The sequence below is a fragment of the Thamnophis sirtalis genome, unplaced genomic scaffold (genome assembly GCF_051295495.1).
Source record: "Thamnophis sirtalis isolate CommonGarterSnake01/CBP01778 unplaced genomic scaffold, rThaSir2_p1.2 scaffold_3, whole genome shotgun sequence".
Classification (NCBI taxonomy): Eukaryota; Metazoa; Chordata; class Lepidosauria; order Squamata; family Natricidae; genus Thamnophis; species Thamnophis sirtalis.
The window spans coordinates 116,928,723-116,951,222 of record NW_028261383.1 but is presented as its reverse complement, the minus strand read 5'-3'; the positions used below and the strand labels follow the sequence as shown (position 1 = coordinate 116,951,222).

The 22,500-nt window shown below is 42.7% G+C and overlaps 1 protein-coding gene and 1 long non-coding RNA gene across 2 annotated transcripts; both read right to left on the bottom strand.

The window, feature by feature from the left end:
• Positions 1 to 5,599: 5,599 nt before the first annotated feature.
• Positions 5,600 to 7,708, bottom strand: LOC148048129 (uncharacterized protein F54H12.2-like). Its single transcript, XM_087708244.1, has 3 exons — positions 7,252 to 7,708; positions 6,652 to 7,137; positions 5,600 to 5,643 (listed from the first exon to the last, which is right to left on the bottom strand). The coding sequence occupies exons 1-3, from the start codon at positions 7,706 to 7,708 to the stop codon at positions 5,600 to 5,602; spliced, it is 987 nt and encodes a 328-aa protein (XP_087564370.1).
• A 7,551-nt stretch (positions 7,709 to 15,259) lies between these two features.
• On the bottom strand, positions 15,260 to 16,305 carry LOC148048128 (uncharacterized). Its single transcript, XR_015695795.1, has 2 exons — positions 15,713 to 16,305; positions 15,260 to 15,625 (listed from the first exon to the last, which is right to left on the bottom strand). It is a non-coding gene; the product is annotated as an uncharacterized LOC148048128 (long non-coding RNA).
• Positions 16,306 to 22,500: the final 6,195 nt, after the last annotated feature.

Sequence of the window (22,500 nt, the reverse complement as noted above, 5' to 3'; positions counted from 1 at the left end):
AACCTTGATCCACCCTCTGGTCACTGTCCTGGAGGCTTTCAACATTCAGAGGGACAAGGATCTTACTGACAGGTGGTGACGCTCACAGGGTTGAGGGCCCTTCTACTTCATTCCTTAAAAGATGAACTTCCATGACCCCTCTCCTGCCTGAGGAAGTATCCTTCAAATAACGCAAATAGCTTTTGAACTCTTGTAGGATTTAAGGTGTTTCTTTCCTCAGCTTTTGTCAGCTTGTTAGAGATGATCCTTCCGCCTTGAATTCAGTACTATGAGGGTAATGAAATACAAACTGCTTTAAAATGTGACTTCCAGGAGGGTTACGCAAACTTGGTCTCTCATCCAGAATACTAAACTCCTGATTCATCATACAATTATATTTTAAATAGTCAATATTTTCATTGAATACATTACCAGGAAGCCTCTGAGGTAAATTAAACCCAATTTTCAATTCCCCCAAAGTTTTATAAACTTTCAAAATCAGTATCAAATTGTTTGTGAGGTATATTCTGTCCATCAGGTAGTGGAAAGTAATGATATAAAGTCTACGGTTGGATGCAGAGGGGTTAAACCATCCTCTCTTTTCTCATAGGAGGTGTATGAATGATTTAAACGCTGATGATTTTCTGACCAGTGTTGAAAATCTGCTACAAAGTAAGGCTGAGATATTGTGGGGGAGGGGGTAATTTGCAATTAGTGGTTACCATCGTGAAGAACAAGGAGGGAGGAGGGCTTAGGAAGTTAAATACTTTGCTGCTCACCAGAGTACTGGAGAAAAAAAGACAGCATCTAGTAGATTTCAATGTGGAAGGCAAATTTCTTTGTTTTGCCAGCTGTTTGCTCTGTCTGATTGGTTCTGATGGTAGAAAGCAAGAAATTATTACCAGGGCCAGGGAACTTCACAGCAGACTGGGTATTTCCACAGGAAACAGGATTGACTTTTCTCAGGTACACATCTTTGAAAAACATTTACAGGTCACTATAAAGATCTTGTTTTACATGCAGGACGGGTGGTGTTTTTTGTTACAGGTCACCCGCAGCAAGAAAAAATAGTATTTATATTATTACACGACAAGCATTACTATGGCATCAAAAATATCAAGGGCTTTCTGGGCGAACGCTATTTCTGTAAATTCTGCCACACGGCTTACCACCACAAATTTAGTCATGGATGTCAATATATTTGCAGAGCATGCCTAAAGCAAGAGTGTCAGCAGGTTGAGGTGGAGAAGGTGCTGTGCTGTAGGTGCAAAGCACCTTGTCGGTCTAAGGAATGTGCTGAAAGACACAGAGAACTCACTAAGGAGGGAAAAGTTGAGTGTAAGACTAAAGAATATTGTGAAACGTGTGGTCTTTATGTCTTTACCCCCCACAAAAAGTGCAAGGAAGTCAAATGTGGGCAGTGCTCTGAGAAGGTTGAAAGCTTGGAAAACATTTATGTTTTCTAAAATCGTTGGACCGACCACGAATTGGCGAAAGATACATTAGTTATGATTTTGAATGCTGCCAAGAAACAGGCACCCACATACCTAATTATACATGTGCCAGGGATATGTTGAAAGATGAGGACGATAAAGATGTTGTGAGGTGGGATTGTTATGGTGTTAGATGCCTGGAACAGTTTATAAAGAAATTTATAAATCATAAGTTTAAAGGATGTACTTTTATTGCACACAACTCCAAAGGTTATGATGGATACCTTGTACTGAGGCAGCTGATCCGTGAAAAGGTTAGGGTTCAACTTATAAGTCAGGGGGGGAAACTACTGTGTATTACCCTTCCAGACTATAAGATTTGGTTTATTGATAGCCTCTCATTTTTACCACTTAAATTATCCAAATTACCCAAAGCTATGGGGTTTCAAGGCTGCAAAGGATATTTCCCTCACTTGTTCAATACAATGGCCAATCAAGACTACGTGGGACCACTCCCTGAGACCAAGTATTACAGCCCAGAAACTATGATGCCCGGGGAGAGAGAAGAATTCCTGAAATGGCACACTGCTAATAGAGGTACTGTGTTTAAACTAAAGAAGGCTCTGGCCTACTATTGCAGACAGGATGTAGATATATTAAGAGAGGCCTGTATTCGATTTAGGGATCAGGTGATGAAAATGACTGAGCGTGAGTACCACAGTGGGGTCGGGTTGGATATTGTTGAGGAGATTCAATGCATTGACCCCTTCCAATATATCACATTGGCATCTGTCTGCATGGCGCAGTACCTGTTCATGTATTTGAAAAGCAATACCATTGCTTTAGATCCTTTGGACAATTATCACAATACACAGAAAAGGTATTCGACTCCAGCGATTCAATGGTTGTTGTATATAGAGCACACTGAGAAGCTCAATATTCAATATGCTCTGAAGGGTGGTGAAAAATAAGTGGGCAAATATTTTTTGGATGGTTTTGTGGTCATAAATGGAACCCCCACAGCTTTTGAATTTCACGGTTGTTTTTTTCAAGGGTGCCCTGTCGGCTATTCTGAAAAAGACTTCAACAAATTACTTGATTCAACATATGGTAGCCTGCACAGCCGTACTAGGATTAAAGAAGAATACCTCAGGTCACAGGGATATGCTGTGCGCTGCATCTGGGAACATGAATGGCGTGCCATGGTGGAGGATGACACCTCTTTGAAGCAGTTTCTAGTTGAGAATAAACTCCCAGCTCCTTTGAATCCTCGAGATGCTTTTTTTGGTGGTAGAACAAATGCTGCATGCCTGTACTACAAACCAAAACCTGGTGAACAAATCTTATACTACGATTCACCAGTTTGTACCCTTTTGTGAATAAGATCAAGGAGTATCCAATTGGGCACCCTCAAATCATCTATCAAAACTTTGGGGACATAAAGCAATATTTTGGGCTAGTCAAAGTCAAAGTGTACCCACCAAGGGATCTCTATTTCCCAGTCCTACCTCACAAATCAGGGGGCAAATTAATGTTTAGTTTGTGTGCAACCTGCACAGAAAAACTGCAAACCTCCCCCTGTAAACACAGTGATGAGGAAAGAGCTCTGACAGGAACATGGTGTACTGTTGAATTGAATGTAACCTTAGAAAAAGGTTACAGAATTGTTGAAATCTATGAGATCTGGCATTTTGAAAGAACCCCAAAAGAGCTATTTTCAGGATATATGAACATGCATCTCAGACAGAAACAGGAGGCCAGTGGTTATCCTGAATGGTGCAAAACAGATCAGGATAAAGAGCAATATATTCAGGATTACGAAAAGATGGAAGGGGTCCATTTACGACGTGACCACATTGAAGTAAATCCTGCCAAAAGACAGATTGCCAAACTCTTTTTAAATTCATTGTGGGGCAAGTTTGGCCAGAGCACCAATCACCTGACCAAATCAGTGGTGACAAACCCTGAGGAATTATTCAAATATCTTTTTGTGCCCTATTATGATGTTTCTTCCTGTGAGTTTGTGGATACAGAGACAGCTGTCGTGACGTGGAAAACAGCCAAGAACCAACCCACCAAATCCTCATGCACTAATGTATTCATTGCCAGCTTTACGACCGCTTATGCATGGCTAGAATTATACAGACTACTGGAGGGGCTGGGCGATAGGTGTCTGTACCATGACACCGATTCAGTAAATTTTTGTAAGTAGAGAGGGGGCGTGGACACCCCCTTTGGGTGATTATTTAGGACAACTGACAAGCGAAATTCCACCAAACACTACGATAACAGAGTTTGTTGCGGCCGGCCCCAAAACGTATGCTTATGCTTTATCCAACGGTGAAGCAGTGGTAAAAGTGAAGGGTATCACGCTAAACTGTGGTAATAGCAGTAAAGTTAACTTTGACAGTTTGAAAGATTTGGTAGATGATTATTGTCTGCCTGATGCAAAGAGAAAAAAGGAGATCAGTGTAGAACACTTGGGAATTGTCAGGGTTAAGAAACAGTGGACCTTAGAAACGAGGGTCCTCTGAAAAACTTTAAAAGTTGTGTATAATAAAAGGTTAGTAAAGAGTGAGGATTACTGTACACTGCCTTACGGTTATTAAGGATTATGGAAAACATTGCACAATTTGTACACCCTTTTTCCTGTATTATAAGTGGGCCATCCAATTCTGGTAAATCTTTTTTTATCAAACAAATGTTAGAACATGGTGATGGGGTATTGTCTCATAGTCCTCAAAATATTGTATGGTTTTATAGCTGTTGGCAACCTCTGTACAAAGAACTGCTTAATAAATTCCCTTATATTAAGTTTATGGAAGGTCTTCCGTCTTCTTTTGAAGATGATGTTTTGTTTCCACCACATCAAATAACTCTAGCTGTGATAGGTGATCTCATGGCATCTGTCGGTGACAGCGACCAAATAGAGAAGGCTTTTACACAGTACGTTCATCACAGAAACCTGAGCATTATTCTCATACTACAAAACCTGTTTTTTCAAGGCAAGAAAATGAGGACAATAGCTCTGAATTCCAAATATTTGGTTTTATTCAGAAGCCCCCGTGATCAAATGCAAATTGTCACACTGGCCAGGCAGATGTATCCCACTAACACAAAGTATTTTTTAGAAGTATTCCAAGATGCCACTCACAAACCATACGGGTACCTATTAGTAGATTTGTCAGCCAGCACTCCAGAATCTTATAGGCTAAGAATGGGACTCTTCCCCCCTGATTGGCCTACTGTTTACACAATGAAAAAGAAGAGTAAAAAGTTGTAGCCCAGTTATCTTAGCACTAGTTCATTTAAGATGTCAGAGAGGTTACGTAGAAATTGGGGGCTTTTAAAAATCTTAGTAAAGTCCGGACCAAGACAGAGAAAAGCCATTTTATGCAATGCTAATAGTGACCTGGTGGGGTCAATAGCAGAAATAGCACTGAACACCCTAAAAGGAAATCTTCCTCTGAAACCTTCACAATTCCGGTCTCTAAAGAGTAAGAAGGGTGTCATTAAAAAGCTGAGCGATAGAAAGGTTTCACTCAAAAAAAAGAAACAGATCATACTTCAGTCGGGCGGTTTTATAGGTCCCTTGCTAGGGGCTGCTATTCCTCTGTTGACTAGCCTGTTAGCAGGGTAAACCATGGACCATGCAGAGAAAATGTATCTGGTGTCGCGTCATCAGATGGAGCAGCTACAGGGCAGGACGCCTACTATGGGGACTACAGCCACTAACCGGTTGGATGATGAGATTCGCAACATACTACAGAGGCATGATTTGAGTGAGGATGACAAGATTGAGCTCTACAATTCTGTACTGCAGAGGTATCTAAGACTGACCAGGCAAAATGAGTCTGAAAAGGACAAACTGAATCTCATTTATCCACCGGGGGAGCCTCAACCACTTCCAACATTACCAGAACAGCCGCCACAAAAAACTCCACAGACCACCGCTATGGATGATATCCTAAGCGGTGTGAGCACTCGTTATAGGAAAAATGCAGAACTTTTGCTGAACAAAATGAAACAACACCAGGACGTCTCAACCTGGGAAGATCGGGGTACCTTTTTATACAAAGGTGTACCTATTCCCGGTACTAATATTTTAGACTTGGTGAAAGGCGCCTCGCAACACTGAGCCCCTACTGAGAAGCGGAAACCTGAAGGATTTGATGATTTTATGAATGCTATGGCTGAAGTGAATGTTCCAACTTCTGTGTTGGGTCTACTGCTGTTAAAGAACAAATAGAAAAGTTGAAAGATACTCTGGTTTTTAAGGATGAAACTGCTGCTAGTCCCGACTCTGTTATGACAGCACCTTTTGGGGCTCAGAAAACTATGTTTACAGGCACACCCACTAGCCCTTGGACAATAAAACCTAGAAGTCAGCTCAGGTTTGGTGACTGGCTCAATTTTTAAAATGAATAAAAACACAGTGAACATTAAACATTTAAGTCTTTTTCTTTATTTTACAGTAAGGCAAGCATGCCTGCATGCACTGGTGACGGTTACAGGGTCCAAGCCCCCTCCCCACCTTTATAGTTTTTACAAACAGCTTTACCATTTGATCATTTTTAATATCTACATTGGAGTACATCTTTAAAATATTTTCATAGGTTACTCCTTTAGTACGTTTCAGCAGAAAAAATGCACAGTGTTGTCTGCAGGTCACAGCACTGGGGTGTTGCAATTGGCATTGGTGAAATGTGTACTTCTCAGCTTGCTGCTCCAAAAACATCACTATGGTGTCGGGAAAGTCATGGCTATCCGGAGGTCTTCCATAAGAATCAAAAAATTCACCATATCCTGGAGATGGAAAGTAGAGGGCAGCCAGTGCTCCCCAGGAAGAGTGTGAGAATGGGTATTTACGATTAATCAAAAGGTCTTTTGGTGATCTGTCTCTGGGGTAACAGGTCACAAGGGTAGACCCCCTAGAAAGGCCTTATTTCCGGAGAACAAGTGAAGGAGCTGCTGTGTGTCCATACTCACATATAATCAAAAAGTACATACCGTGTGTGACTTATTTCAATAAGGTTTTCAAAGATTGCATAGAGTATCATGTTAACGGTGTTGGGGAGGGGCTGTGAAAATCTAATTTCGGCTCTGAGGTTGCCGTTCCTGATCAATGAATAGTGCTCAGAGCATCCCTGATCAGGACTCAAGTCAAAACAATACAAAGTAAACCCTCGGTTAAACTCTTCCCGGCTGATTAACAACGGTCTGTCTTTCATGCCTTTACCTGTTGCTTGCACCATCTGCATGCACTCTCTCACAAAAAGACCATGCTCATAATCGGGCTGAAGAGGCTTTGCGGGGATCTGTTTGCCATCACAATGCAGGGCGCAGAAATTGACATTGCAGTGTTGAAAATTGAATGGATTTCTTTCATAATCCCCACTAAAAGCGGCATTGTCCACAAACCCAATCACTAATTGTTTAGGCAGTTGACCCAGAAATAGATTTTCCTGATTACACACAAGAGTACCTGCGGGAATGCTGTAAACCTTCATCCCCACTCGATCAATGGGGTATTTGGGATTGGCAGTTAGCAAAGCTTCTGCATGGCCAAGGCGCACTCCCGGGGCTATTTTCACACGTTTTACAAAGAGAGAAGCTGCCAGGAGTTGCACTTTGTAATTCTCATTGCCATCCTTCATCATGCAAAATTCATTTCTGCTTCTTGTGAGTTTGACTTTCACATCTATGCCATTAATTAGCAGTCTGTCTTAAAAAAACAGATCGCTATGCAGAGGCCCAAGCAGGTCCCATTTTCGACTACCGGCTGTGTGTCTCACTCTTGCTTTGAAACCAGAATTCCCAGCCGCTGTCAGTAGAGTACTCTCCATGAGATCTGAGTCATCTTTGTAAAATCCCCCAGAAGTAAATTGGGTGCCCAATGCATCACCACCAAAGTTGAGAATCAGTTCAATTACGGCCCTATACGAATAGCAATGATGGCTCTGGGTAATGAGCCGATCTCCCAAGGTAACATCCAGCTGGTTAAACAGAGATGCTATGGGGTAATTGACCAGGGCCACCCTTGCCCCGTCATCAATATCCGACCCGTCCGCTTTTACAATCTTGCAACTCACATACAGGAAGGTGTTGTTTAAATCCGTGTAATGCTCACCATGCCCCGTGATGAAAAATTCCAGGGGTTCGTTGGGCGTTAGCGCTGATAAAGGGGGGATCTCGATATTGGTACTGTTTTCAATACTGGTCTGTGTAGGCGCCAGTTGAAAAAGATCCAGTTCAGATTTGACACATTCCTCTGAAGCAGAATGAATAAATGACATAATGTATTAGAATATGTCTTCCTTGTCACAGGGTTTCCTCTTCTGCACACGTCTCCTCTTGATATGACGGGGCTCACCGTTCCCTCTAAGGTGCGCGGCTGCATGGCCGCGCACATGGCAAGCAAACCCCGCGCAGCAGTTTCTAACTGCCGCGCAGAGATTTCTTTCAAAGCAAACGTGGGGAAGTCCTTTGCAGGCGGCTAGAACTGGCCGCCCGCAAAGGACCTCCCCAGACTTGTTTTGATGAGCACGGAGCGACTGATGGTAGCTTGCGCCAGCCGCAGCTGTTCAAACTAGCATCAGTCGCCCCGTGTTTAGCAAAGCAAGCCCGGGAAGGTCCTTTGTAGGCGGCCAATCCTAGCCCAGCGCTGAAATGAATCCCCAAAGCCCCCCCCCCCCCGCCACCAGAATATCTGATGCTGTCCAGCTGAGGTGCTCCGAGCGGAGGGGGAGGCACCACCGCTGCTGCCATGGGCGGGGGCGCAAGCGGGAGCTTTGCCAGCTTCACCTCAGCCGCAGCGCTTGGCAGCAAATGTGTTGGTTCACCCTCTGACTCCTGCTGAAATATCACCTGCCTGCCAAGATCCCTTTTTCCCTCCTCGAAGGATCGAGGAGGATCCGGCCTCAGCGTGGGGCGTGGGGAGAGGGCTTCCTCCAGGGCCCTGGAATGCGCGCAAAGGAACACAGCGCTGTTTCCTCTCCCACAAACTTTACGGACAGAAGGCGTAGCTGTCCTGGGCGGATTTTAGCGATCTTTTCAGCCGCTGAACGCAAACTAGTTGCTCCGGTCGCAGGTGCAAAAGGCCTCTCTATTTGGGCGGGGGGGCTATGCCGCTGCGCCTGGGACCCCTCCTGTCCCTCGGGACTGCGCTGATGTCTCTCTTGCAGGGCGGGGGGTTGCGGTGAGTTCCTGGAAGCAAGGAGGTGGGGGGGAGATAGCCAGGGTCCACGTTTGCGTCTTTCTCACTGCCTCCAGCTCTTTTCCCAGAAGGAAACATCTTCCTTCCTCCACGTTATGCTGAGCCTCATTTAAAGGCTGCGGTTTTGAGCTCAGGCAAGATGGGAACAAAGGAGGCGTTTTGCACAGAACTTCTTCAGCTCTGACAGGATTGTGGGGAATGGAAGCATGGGGAATCTCATGTCCTGCAGCCCAAACTTTCTCCTCCCAGCAACTTGGCCTGTTGGATACAGTGGTGGCGGGAGAAGAATGGGCTGGGTGGGCTGGCTGGCTGGGGAGGGGGGAGCCCTTTAAAGCCTGCTGCCGCGTCCTTCCAGCAAGACTTCCTTTCGGCTCGCGGTTTCCCTTGCCAAGCATTTTTTTTCCTCTTTAAAAGAATTTTTGGATTTCTCCTCCCCAAACCTTTAAGACTGAAAGAGTTAGAGTTGAAATATAAAGAGATTGTCAATCGCCATACTGTTAGATTGATAGGCAATTATAGACTATCTTGATTATATCCTCCTTAGAAAGAATATGCTACTGTATGGTTGAGAAAAAGATCAAACTTCATTCCATGGAAACCCAACAAAGTTCATAGGGAGCGTTTCTTTCTATGATGGGCTTTTTGGGTCAACGTGAATATCAGTTCTCAAAAATGTAGGTAGAAAATTAAGCAGGCAATAGGCAATTACAAAAAGGGAAGCCAACTTTCTGAATCTGTTTCTTTGCACTTAGTGACTTATAAATAGACTAATGTTCTGAAAACCTGACCTAAATTACTATATATTTTAAATAGCTGTAAAGCTATGCTGAAAAAGTTGTTCTCATGGTATTGTGATAAATTCAATAAAAAGAAGGGAATTCTTGATGAATTTAAGGAGAAATGAGAGTATTGGATAGTAAATGGACAAATAAAATTACCAATCAAAGAGAATATTTGTACCTCAGGGTTGAAATGAGATGTTCTCTCTTACTCTTTCCTCTTCCTCTCTTCTCTCTCTGTCTCTCTCATCCTCTTTCTCTTTGTCTCTCTTCTCTTTCTCTCTCCCTCTTTTCCATTCTTCTGTCACTTTCTCCTTCTCTCTCCTCTTTGTCTCTTTCTGTCTCTTTCACCCTCTTTCTCTTTGTCTCTTTTTCTCTCTCCTTCTTTCCCACTCTTCTGTCACTTTCTTTGTCCTTCTCTGTCTCTTTCTGTCTCTCTTCCCTCTTTTTTTCTTCCTCTCTCCCACTCTTTTATCACTTTCTCTCTACTGCCCAACCTGTCCCCATACTTATCTTCGATTGATCATGTTTGCAATAATTTACCTTCTTTCCTAAATAGGCGCAGTTCCCTTACTGGATCCCTCGCTCACTCAAACACACACACACACACACACACACACACACACACACACACACACAACCATTTTTCTCCATTCCAATTCGGATCCTATAAATCAATTGCTGTGTGAAACATCTGTGAAAAAAATTCAGGGGCTTCTGGGGGAGGAGCCTATCGTCATCGGGGGCTCAACGGAGCTCCCCTCAGAGTTCTGGTCTGTATATCTAAAAGATCTATAGATATCTCCCCTTTTAGGCAGAAAGGGGCAGGGAGGAGCTCAGTCGTTAGAATCTCCTTGAAATTCACAGCCTTTTGTTTTTCGCTGTGAACGGAGAAGAGGTTCAACACAAAGCTGAGCTTTTTTTTTTTTTACTCCAGCCAGATCTTCTCAGCTGTTTTTTTCAGCCCAAGGCAGGTCGTCCTCCCCCCTCAGAACAAATTTAAGCTATTTAAAATCGGTCCAGGCAGTGACCATTCCTGAAATCCTTTTTTGTTTATTACTATTTAAAATATCAGCTTCAATCTTACAAAAACTGTTTTTCAGTTGATATATTTAATCAGCCCTGTTTTTCTGAAGACTTCTCTTTACTAATTGCCAAAGTTTACTCAAAGTATTTTATTGCAAATCAAGGTGTGCAGAGACTTTGTTTGTTCGCTTTTGTTCTTTTATAATGGCTCCCAAGTTAAAAAATTCTAAGCGTTTTCTTAACAATACATCACAAGTAATCGCTATAAAGCCACAGTCTTTGCCTTCTACGCACCCTACTGGAGATCTGTTAACGAAAGAATTTCTTTTTGAAACTCTCAGAGAATTTAGAGAGGAAATAATGCAATTTATTTCGGAACTATGTGATAAATTTGATGCTAAGATTGCCCAAACAAGGAAGGATACCATCGGAGTGATAACCGTGATGACAGATTACATTGCAGGAATGGAGGACAAATTGGAACTTTTGGAACAAGACAATTTTAATCTGACATCTAAAATCGAAAAGTTGCAACAGGAAATTGAAAAGGCAGAGAGACAACTTGTTATGACAAATTATAAAAAGACTGCGTTTGCAATAAGAGTTAGGGGATTGCGTGAAAACGAACAGGAGGATCTGAAGCAGACCTTTTTTGAGGCTTTCAGTCGTGTGGTGGGCGGTCCGGGACTCAACTTTGATTGGCAGATCCAAAAAATTTACCGCCATAATTCGTGGACAGCAAAACAGAGACAGCTTCCGAGAGATGTGGTTATATATTTTGCTACAAAAGAATCCAGAAACGCGATACTACAAGAGTTCTACAACAACCGGCTGCGAATTGATGGACAGGATCTGATGGTTTTTAAAGAGGTGCCTCCCCAGATGTTAAAAGCCAGGAGAGACTATGCTTTTTTAACTAAAGAACTTAGAGATAATCAGATACAGTACAGATGGGAAGCGCCATTTGGTATTACAGTCACACTTGACGATCAGAAACATCGCCTCAACTCAGCTTGTGAAGCCCGAGACTTTTATCATAAGATTTTAAAGGCGGGACTTCCTGAATTACCCGGACTTGGACAAATACAAGGAGAAGTACAACAGAAATAACCAATCACACAACTACAAGACGGGAGCCATCGTTTTTCCCCTTCGGAAGGGCAGCAGAGCAGAGAACAAGGATTTTGTTATGCTTTCAAAACATTTGCTTAATCTTAACTTGAATAACACTCTGTGACTATGTCTTGTAGAAAATGGCATAGCGCTATACCGATCAAGAGACATTAAGGCTGTAAGAAATGATGCTGATCATCTCGGAAATTATATTGTATGGGACTTAAAAAAAAAGACTTGATGGACAACTTGGAACTTTTACATAAACTGCTTATGTTTTATTCTCTAGGGTGGGGAAGGCGGAGATTGTGACGCTTTCGGATTGTGGTTTAGGTTGAATCGAGTTGGGAAGGGTGGCACAGATGGGAGGGTAGTGAAGGATTAATTAGAGATTATTTTGAGCCAGAAAGTAAGCTGACTTTTATAGTAATTTTTATTTGAACATAAGTTTGGAAGAATATATTCAGGGAGCTTGAAGGAGGGCGGAGCAAATAGGGGAGGTGTACGGATGATAATAAAATATATATATGGACACGGGTAGAGGCAGGATGAGTGGAGTTGGAACAGAAACCGAGAGAAATATTTGAGGTGTTTAAGTTGCTTTATAGAGAAAGAGGTAAAAGGGATATATTAAAGGTTTGGAAATGGATACATATTTAGATAAAGGGACAAGGTCCCTATCTAGAGTAGAATTTTATTTGATTAACTCACTTGGTTTCAACATAGTTTGAAATCCTGCAAGTAATAAATTAATTGAGATTAGGAATGATGTACATTGTTTAAGTGTTAATATTGATGGGAAGCTGAGTTTAAGGTAGAGAGTTTATTGATTTTTCTTTTTTTGGGGGGGGGTTCCCCCTTTTATTTTTTTTAATTATTCTTTTTTTTCCTTTATTTTTTACTTTTTACTTTTTATTGTTTTTTAACTTTTAATCTATCTGGTTTCAATATACTCCAGACTCTGCTTGATAAGGAACGATGTCGGGAATGGGATCTGGGAAGTCGGAAGGGGGTCTGGGAGGGGGGTTCATGGGGGGGGAGGGGGGAGGGTGGAAATATAGATTAAATTTTTAAAACAATGAATGCACTTGGATACTGTTGCTTTTTTCTTTTTCTTTCTTTTTTTTCTTTTCCCTTAAAATTTTTTTTTCTTATAATTTTAGTGTAAATTACAAAACGAATAGACCAATGAATAGTAAAAATACACCGAAGTGAGGAGTAGAGGGAAAGAAGAGGGAGGAATTAAGAGGGAGTGAGAAGGGAATGTAAGGAGGGTGAGATGGTGGGAAGGGGAGAAAGGAATGGTTGACGGGGAGGGGAAGTAGAAGAGGGGATTGTTGGAGGGGAGAAATGAAAGTTGGAGGGGTAGAAGAAAGGGTGTATGAAGGATAGAAGTGTTATGAGTTGTGTTTATTGCTTTTTTTTAACTGCACAGTATTTAAGTGATTGTATAAAGGAAAATGAAAATGAAATAAAAAATGTTTGAAACGAAAAAAATTCAGGTGCTCAGGCATGAAAATGTGCTGCTCAAATACTATACTTTTCCGCACACACTGAAAAAAAATTAGAGGGAACATTGATGGGGCTTTTTAACAAGTCTTCTCTTTTTAAACGGAATAGGCGGGCCCGTTGTGTAATTCTTCCTGGCTATGGCCAGCCCTGATCCATCCTGCCCATTCTCAACCCGCAACATCTCTGGCAATGTTTTTGGCAGCAGATTTCACATGCGGTTTTATGATTTCTAATCCTCGCCTCAAAAAAGGCATTGCTTTTTGAAAAAGTCCACGGAACAACCCTCCTAAACCGGTCCCGTACATAATGGGGGCTCCTCGGAAGCCTGGAAGGCCGCCCCCAGCTTGTGCCCTGTAGTAAGCCACATAGTCTTGAGGTCTCCCGTGCTCCTTGTTTACAACCATCCTTCACTTTTCCGAGGCCTAAAATGAAGCTTGACAATCACCTTCCCGTGATAAAAATGCACGTTTTTGTCCTGGTCGGTTTTGATTTCTATAGTAATGGTATCGATGTGATGTTTGCTGACTGGCACATAATGTGGACGGTCATAGGTCATAGTTATGAAATCATTGTCTTGCCCCTGCACAGGTACACAGTGTAGTAACGGCACATAGAAGTCACCTATTACCTGGAGCTCTACAATGTCTGTGTAAACATATAAGGTGCTGAGTCCAGGGAACATACCTAACAGATGTCCAAGTTCACCGCTAACTAGAATGGTATGCGGTTCATCTCCTTTAAGATTAATTTTCCGACCCACTGAATCATAATGTAGGGTTGTCTTAGGTCCATCCTTGGCATTTGATATAAGTTTATTCATATTTTCTAACAGTTGTCGGATGCTATTATAGTACCCGCTTCTCAAAGAAAAATGCCATTTCTTTCTCTCATTAGCAATTTCAAAATATCCAGGAGATGTTAATGTATGCCAGCTATGTGGATATTGTATCTCTGCTAGACCTACTTCCCACGGCCCTGAAAGATCCAACGATCTCGCTAATTGAATAGTAAAATTAGAATTTTTGTTTTGGGGAAAATTGCTGCTGATGCATTGCTGGGGAGGGTGATGTAAAAATCTGACATTTCAAAGATGTTGTACTTCAGTAGCCTTAACCCAACTGTTGAACTTCTCTGGCCAGCCATTCCATTTGACTAGAAACTCTCTGTGTCTCCCCTGCCCTCTTTTTTGGATAATTTTCTCTATTCTGTATATACGCTGTTGGTCAGCTGGAACTTTTTGGAGCTCCTCAAAGTAAAAAGCCCCCTCTACCGGGTCACCCGCATAATCATTTAATCTATACACCACTCTTTCCCCCCTTGTCCCCAGTTCTTTGACAATGAATATCTCATCCGTATAGGTTTGCTGATACCCCTTTTCAAATTTACCCTTCAGTCTAGATACCCTGACATGATCCCCCGCCTTAAGACATTTTTCCTTTCTTTTACTTTTTAAAGTTACCCCATAAAGTCTCAGCCACACATCCCTTTCGTTAGACAAATTTACGGTTTTAGGAGCAGTCCCAATGCTACGATGGTAAGTGCTATTGTACCCCTGAAGAATGTCTGCCAAAATGTCCACATACCGGTGGGTATTTCTAGCTGTGAAATATCTCCAGAGTTTGTTTTTTAGGGTTCTATTAAACCTCTCTATAACTGCTGCTTTAGTTTCACTATGTGTAACAAAATGATGAATGCCATAACGTGCTAAAAGTTTCTTCAGCACCGTATTCAAGAACTCTTTACCTGCATCTGTCTGTATTTTTCGGGGTGCACGTCCTGTTTTAAAGATATTCTGGAAGGCGGATGTAACTTCCCTCCCTGATTTATCAGATAAAGGGGAGGCCCAGGCATATTTAGATAACACATCGATAACTGCTAAGATGTATTTTTTTCCATGGTTTTCTTTAGAAATTTTGGAGACATCTATGAGGTCGGCCTGCCATTGATGATCTAAGCCAGACACTACTGTTTTATTTCTAGGAAAATTAATTCTTGCAGGCTTATGAAGCGTATAAACATCTTGCCCTGACAGCCACGTCTTGACTTGCTTCATGGTCATGTTTTTATCATGTTTTCTAACTTCCTGGAAAAGGGTATTTACTCCTCCATAACTCCCTACATATCCTGGAGTATAATAAATATGGCTTAGAATTTTTTCATGCTTCATTATATTGAAAGAACACTGACAAATGGGGCAAGCATTGACACTAACACAATCTTTTATTGACTATACAGAGTTCAGAGGGTTATGCCCCCTCCATCAGAAAAATATCCCTCATCATCACTATCAGAAGCAGAATATAGAGGTGCATAACATGCTATTTTAGAATTCATTGAGTCTGTATTCCACAAATCATGTCCGCAGCTGCAAGCAAACCAGTCTTTACACAGATTGCAACTCTTTAACTCACTGTTTAGATATCGTGATCTCTGGGATAGCTCAGAACCCCAGTTATAGTCTAGATCATAAAAATCTGCAGAAGCTTTATGACCGCAGCAAATAGCACTGGAATATAAAATCGGGGTGTCTTGAAGAGTTTGCTGTCTAGGAGTTATTATTTTGGAGTCTGCAAAATATAAAGCGCATCTTGTTAGTGAGTTATCCACTCCAGTGTCATTTACAACATCATAAATAAAAAAACATATTTACTTACTATTGCAGGGTGATAATGAAGCATCATTCGCTGTTTCACATACTGTCCGGTAAGTACTCTGCACATCATCGTTAAAATTACAACACTCCATGCTGCAGCCATGCAAAACAGGTCTGAATAAAAAACTTTCTTTATCATACCCCTTGCAACAGGGTTTGTTGCATTCTGGTGGCAGGGGTCTTGTGTCAGAGCATTTGATGCTGGCTTTTGCTGTTGTTTTAAAAACATCTTTGGAATCAGAGGTTGCCATCTTCAAGAGACTGCTGAAATTAAGGCAAACTAACCAGCTCTTGTAATGACAAGTGTGCCTTGCGCATGCGCAGAATCACAGGGGAGGGGTGGGGTGGGTAAGACATGTCTGGACATGTCCCACACATGTCTCTTGCGCATGCCTGGAATCACAGAGGAGTGGGGTGGGTGGGCGAGTAAGGCATGTCAGGGCATATCCCAGGCATGAATGAACAGGCTTATCCACTGCATGCAACCTGGCGGGGTTGCCTATTGTGAACATTTTAATTCCTGTTAATATTCCTTGTCTTTTCCTGTTGGCGGGCTTCAATCTACCTAGAAATAAATACCTTTTAGAAAAAAAATGGTTAAATGCAGACCCCATGTCTCAACAAAAATTAAAACCAACATTGCTAGAAATAAATTCCTTCTAGGGAAAAAAGTGGGTTTAAATGCAGCCCTTAGGTGATTGATTACAAATAAAAAACATTTTTCTTATTTCACAACCCCACTCCCACCACCCTTGAATGTCCATAGAATTAATCTAGGGTTAAACTAATCATGTACACAGAGTCTTGGCATCTTTCTTGATGGGGTAAGTTTCAACACGTCTTATCTGAAAAAATAGGGTTAGGATATTGCACAACAACTTATCTGTTAGGGTTACTCATCATGATAGGCTTAGGCGATTAGACATATCCGGCTAGGGTTATGATCTTGTGAAACCTGCACCACGTGGGGTCAATTATGCACACCCCAGCCGGGGAGGAGGGGTATGCACGTCACATCCGGAAGGTGGGGGCTGTGTACGTCACTTCCGCTTAGGGGACATGATCTGGTGACGTAATCAGCACGTGTTTGTTTACTTTGATGACATCACTGATCAAAAGTACTGATAATTTTCATTTAAAAAAGGTATGAATTATATCTACTGCTGCTCACGTATTGCAAAGAAAGTATAAAAATAACATGCTGAAACCAATCATATTCACATACGCAAACACAGATTCACACATACACAATTCAATTAGCAGAAGAGCAGCCTCAAAAAGTGACCAGTCCTTTCACGACAAAACCAGGTGTTGAGGGATTTCTGGAAAATAAGGAGGGATAGAGCTGAGCTGACTGAGCTGATGGAGGAGAATGTTCCATAAGGAGAAATCCTGCTTCCTTGGGTCACCATGTGCAGTTCCTGAGAGATGGAAAACCTCCCCCTCACCTCCAGCACCCTTCTCTTGCCTGATCTGATGAATGAGCAGATCAGTGGTGGGATTCAATTTGTTTTTACTACTGGTTCTGTTAGCGTGGCTTAAGGGGTGTGGCACGGCTTGGCATGCCTTGGTGGTGTGGCTGGAAGGATACTGTAAAATCTCCATTCTGTCCCCACTCCAGGAGAAGGTTACTGCAAAATCCCCATTTCCTCCCAATCAGCTGGGACTCGGGAGGCAGAGAATAGATGGGGGTGGAGCCAGTCAGAGGTGATATTTATTGGTTCTCCAAACTACTCAAAATTTCCGCTACTGGTTCTCCAGAACTTGTCAGAACCTGCTGAATACCAACTCTAGAGAAGATGTAACTGGGAAGAGGCAGTCCTTCAGATAACCCAAATAACTTTTGAATTCTGTGAGTCTTAAGATTTTTCCTGTCACCAGCTTGTTAAGGTATTGAATTCAGTACTGTAAACCTTTTACCGGTGGGTAGGCCTGCTTTTATCTATTTTAGCAGGAGAAAAAAAAACCTCAGCCCAATTATCCACAGCACCTATAATTCAGCAAGAAGGATTTCCTTAGAATTTAAGATCTTATATTAGGATCACATATGCATTTTTGGAAAAATATATCTAAAATAATTGCTTCATCTAATTCTTCAATTAATGTGCATACCTCCAGCTACTTTCTTGATTAGTCCATGTCCTGAATTCTAGACAATCTGCAAATTAAAATGTTTCTTGCGTTTGCCTTGTTCTACTCTTTATGAAGAGTGAATTGTGTTTCACTTTCACTAGTGGGGTCATCAGGAAAAGATAGTTCATGCAGGAAGAATTCCCCTGAAATGTGACTGGGTAGACTTTGGAAATCTCTTCAAGGTTGGTTAAGTTTTAATGTTTATAAAACAGAAGAACCCAACATGAACTGAGTCTTTTACTTTGAAACATATTCTGTCCTGTCTCCATAATTTTTTATATTTGTTTAACACCCATTTCAAAAACTGTATTTTCCTGGCTTTATGTAGCTTATTCTTAAGCTACTCTCTATTTAGTGCCTACTTTGATCCAGCCAATTCAAATACTCCAATTCTCCATCATGGTCATTATGAGGAAGAAATTGACCTTCTTTTACAAATCAGAGATGATCTTTCTGCTCGTTTTATGAATAATTTTCTCTCGTGGATGTTATGAGTCGTATGCCAAGAGTTACATAGTTAGATCAGTAAAAGTATTTGGCCCTTAGGAAGATGCCTAATTGTATTAGGAGGAGGAATTGTACCTCCAATAGTCACATTCATTGTTTGGATATGGCCAGCTTTAGTGATGGTAAAAAAGACTTGCTTATGCAATAACTCATTTAGCAGAACAGCACATTCCCTAATTTATTTCAGAAGGATCAGATCAACAAATGTAATAGTGCTTGGCAGTTTCAGTCAGTTCAAAATATTGAAAGAATATTCTGAAAGGTCTAAGACTTCAAAATTAGCTGATATTTATGGTACTTATTGAAATTTGATAGCAGACAAACTCAGCAGAAAATTTGCTGTTCAGTACTACAAGACACTCTGGATCAATGAAGTAAAGCTCTTTTCTTTGATTATTCTCATTTGTTGCTGTCAGCTCCTCTCCATTAGTTAATTAGGAAAGAAAGACCATGAGACTCCAAGCGTAGAAATCAAATGTACTTTTACTAATTAAAAATGGTTAAAGGCAATGCATAGCGAAGTCTGATTAATTAGGCGCGAAAGCAGTTGATATATAGAATAGCCCATTCCCCACCCCTTGGCATCACAGTCCCAGCCCAATCATAAGTCTTCCAAATGTCAGGTGCAAGATAACTTCAAAAGGCATCATGAAGATGGAATGTCAGTGCCGTTAGACCTGGTGGGAAACACCCACGCATGCGCAGTCTGATCAGTCGGTGAACTCCAGAACCTTCCACTAGCACAATGAGTAACCCCTCCCAAATACCATGCCCTCCCTCCCCGTTTCATGGCAGCTGAAGCGATAGCAAAGCAGAAGCTGACATCCGGCCGTCCTCCGGAAAAAGGCGATCAGGCCTGTAAAACGAAAAAAATCACAAACAAACAGACGAACAACAAAACACAGAAGAGAAAAGGGGAGGGGGGGAAGAGAAAATTAAGGCTTGTCAGGATAAGCAGCATAAAACTTCCGAAGCAGCCGTGGAGCACGAACATGGGACTTGTCAACCCATTCCGTATGGGAGGGGGGAAAATGTTTCCAAGCCACTAAGTACTGGATGCGGTTATGCCGCTTGCGGGAGTCCAGAATTTCACGGACTTCAAAGTGTTGTTCGCCATCAATCAACAAAGGAGCAGGTGGAGGAGTCACAGGCGGACGTAAAGTTGAAACACGAACAGGCTTAATGAGGTTAACGTGGAACACGGGATGAACACGGTCGAGATGCTTAGGCAGCTGCAAACGAACGGAAACAGGATTGATGATTTTGAGGATGGGGAAAGGACCGACATACTTAGGCCCCAATTTCTTGGACTTTTGTGTGGTCTGAAGGAACTTTGTGGACAAGTAGACCAAGTCGCCCTCCTTGTACTGATAAGGTTGCGTACGCTTCTTATCAGCTTGCTTCTTATGAGCGTGATGAGCGGCATCCAACGTAGCAAGAGTCAAAGGCCAAATACGGCTGAGATGCTCACTCCAGTCAGCGACGGAAGAAACTTGCGGTTGGTCACGAGGCAACTCTGGAATAGGAACAAAGTCCTGACCAAAAACAACCTGGAAAGGGGTAAAACCAGTGCTGGAATGAACAGAATTGTTGTAGGCGACTTCAGCGTGCGGCAACAAGTCCACCCAATCATCTTGCTGATAATTAATGAAACAACGTAAATACTGTTCTAGAACAGAATTAGTCCTCTTACAGGCCCCGTTAGTCTGAGGATGGTGGGCGGAGCTAAGGCCCTGGGCGGAGCCAATGCGTTTAAGAAATTCCTTCCAGAAGGTTGAGGTGAATTGGACACTCCTATCAGAAATGATACGATCAGGCACTCCATGCAACCGGTAAACGTGGGAAATGAAGAGCTTAGCGAGAGCCTTAGCGGAAGGAATTTTGTGGCAAGGGATAAAATGAACCTGTTTGGAAAATTAAGTCCGTAATGACCCAAATGACGGTGTGCCCCTGGCTCTCAGGAAGCTCGACAATGAAGTCCATCGAAATTTCTTTCCATGGGGCAACAGGCCATGCCACAGATTGGAGCAGCCCTTGCGGTTTCCCAGGTGGCCTTTTGGCGGCCGCACAAACCGGACAACTAGCAACATACTGTTCAATGTCCTTTTTCAAAGAGGGCCACCAGAATTGCCTCTTTACGAGATGTAAAGTTTTCACGAAGCCAAAGTGACCCGCCAATTTGGAATCATGAGCGTGTTGGAGGATGACGAGACGAAGAGAGGCGGGGACATAAAGCTTGGCTCCAATCCATGGTAGATCATCCCTCATCGTACACTCATCCTGATGCCCCTGGAACCAGTCGTCCTGGGGAAGGGCGCGTTTGAGGTCAAAGAGAAAATCTTGAGGCATGTCCATCTTCGAATGCGCTTGCTGGCGAGTGACCACCAGAGCCGCCAGGCTGGAGGTGGGAACAACTGGTTGAACAATGCTCAGTTTCGAGCAGTTGTATTGAGGGAGTCTGGACAAAGCATCCGCCATGAAATTTTTCCCCCCAAGGATGTATTTGAGCGTGAAATTGAAACGGTTGAAATGTTGGGCCCACCGCATTTGTTTAGGGGACAGATGGCGCGGGGTTCTCAATGCTTCTAAGTTCTTATGATCAGTCCACATCTCAAAAGGGTGTTTAGCGCCTTCCAGAAAATGGCGCCATGTGGTCAGGGCCCACCGCACCGCAAACGCCTCCTTCTCCCAAACGGCCCAATGCCTTTCAGTGTCCGTGAGTTTGCGTGAGGTGTAACCGCATGGTTGCAAATTACCTTGGTCGTTGGCTTGTAGCAAGATGGCACCAATGGCGACATCACTGGCATCAGCTTGGACGACGAAAGGCTTATCTATGTCGGGATGCTTCAGGACCGGTTCCGCAGCAAAAAGGCGTTTAAGTTTTTCGAAAGCCGCTTGGCATTCCATGGTCCAATCCAAAGGTTTGCTAGGCTTAGGTTTAGGCCCACCCTTTGACTTCAGCAGATTGGTGATAGGAAGCGCAATTTTGGCAAAAGAAGGGATGAATTGACGATAGAAGTTAGCAAAACCCAAAAAATTTTGCAACTGTCTGCGCATTCGGGGCGCTTCCCACTCAGTGACCGCCTTCACTTTCCCAGGGTCCATCTCAATGCTGGTGGGAGAGATGCGATAACCGAGATAGTCAATTTTAGCCTGGTGATATTCACACTTGGACAACTTGGCATAAAGTTCAGCAGCCTTGAGTTTTTTCAAAACAGTGCGCACTAGAGCGACATGTTGGTCATAAGTGTGAGAATAGATAAGGATATCATCCAAATATACAATAACGCCTTTGTAAAGGTGGTCATGCAAGATCTCATTAATTAATTGCATGAAAACTGCAGGCACCCCCTGTAGGCCAAAAGGCATAACCCGGAACTGGAAGCAACCAAGAGGACAGTTGAAAGCAGTTTTCCATTCGTCTCCTTCCTTAATATGCACCCTATAGTATGCTTCCCTGAGGTCCAGTTTAGTGAAAATGCGGCCCTTCCCCAATTGGGCCAACATGTCCTTCATCAACGGCAATGGGTATAAATTTTGGGCCAAGATGGCGTTAAGGTTTTTAAAATTCACACATAATCTCAGAGAACCATCTTTCTTCTCACGGAACAGCACAGGAGCAGCGACTTTAGGGCGGGAAGGTTCAATGAAACCCCGCTCCAAATTTTTATCAATGAATTTTCTCATCTCTTCCATTTCCCTAGGTGACATGGAATAAATCTGGGGTTTTGGCAACTTCACCCCGGGTAAAATGTCGATTGAACAATCAGTAGGCCTGTGGGGCGGAAGTTTGTTGGAAGATTTCTCACTAAAAACTCCCCTCAGGTCCCAATATACTTTTGGAATTTTTTCCTCTCCTTCAATCCGCTCCTGCCCTCTAGCGGCCAAATCAGAACTGCAGCCAACAGGGTCTGAAGAAACTCCCTCCCCTTCCAGAGGTGCGGCAGTGCGAATCCGTAACCAACCCTCCCTCCAATTTATGCGAGGGTTCCATTTTCAAAGCCTAGGGAGGCCCAAAATGAGTGGTCTGTCCATCCCAGGAGCCAAAATAAAAGAGATTAGTTCCGTGTGGGATCCCATTTTCATCTCTAAGGGCTCAGTAAAGAAATGGGTGGGTCTAAGGGCTCAGTAAAGAAATGGGTGGGTCCC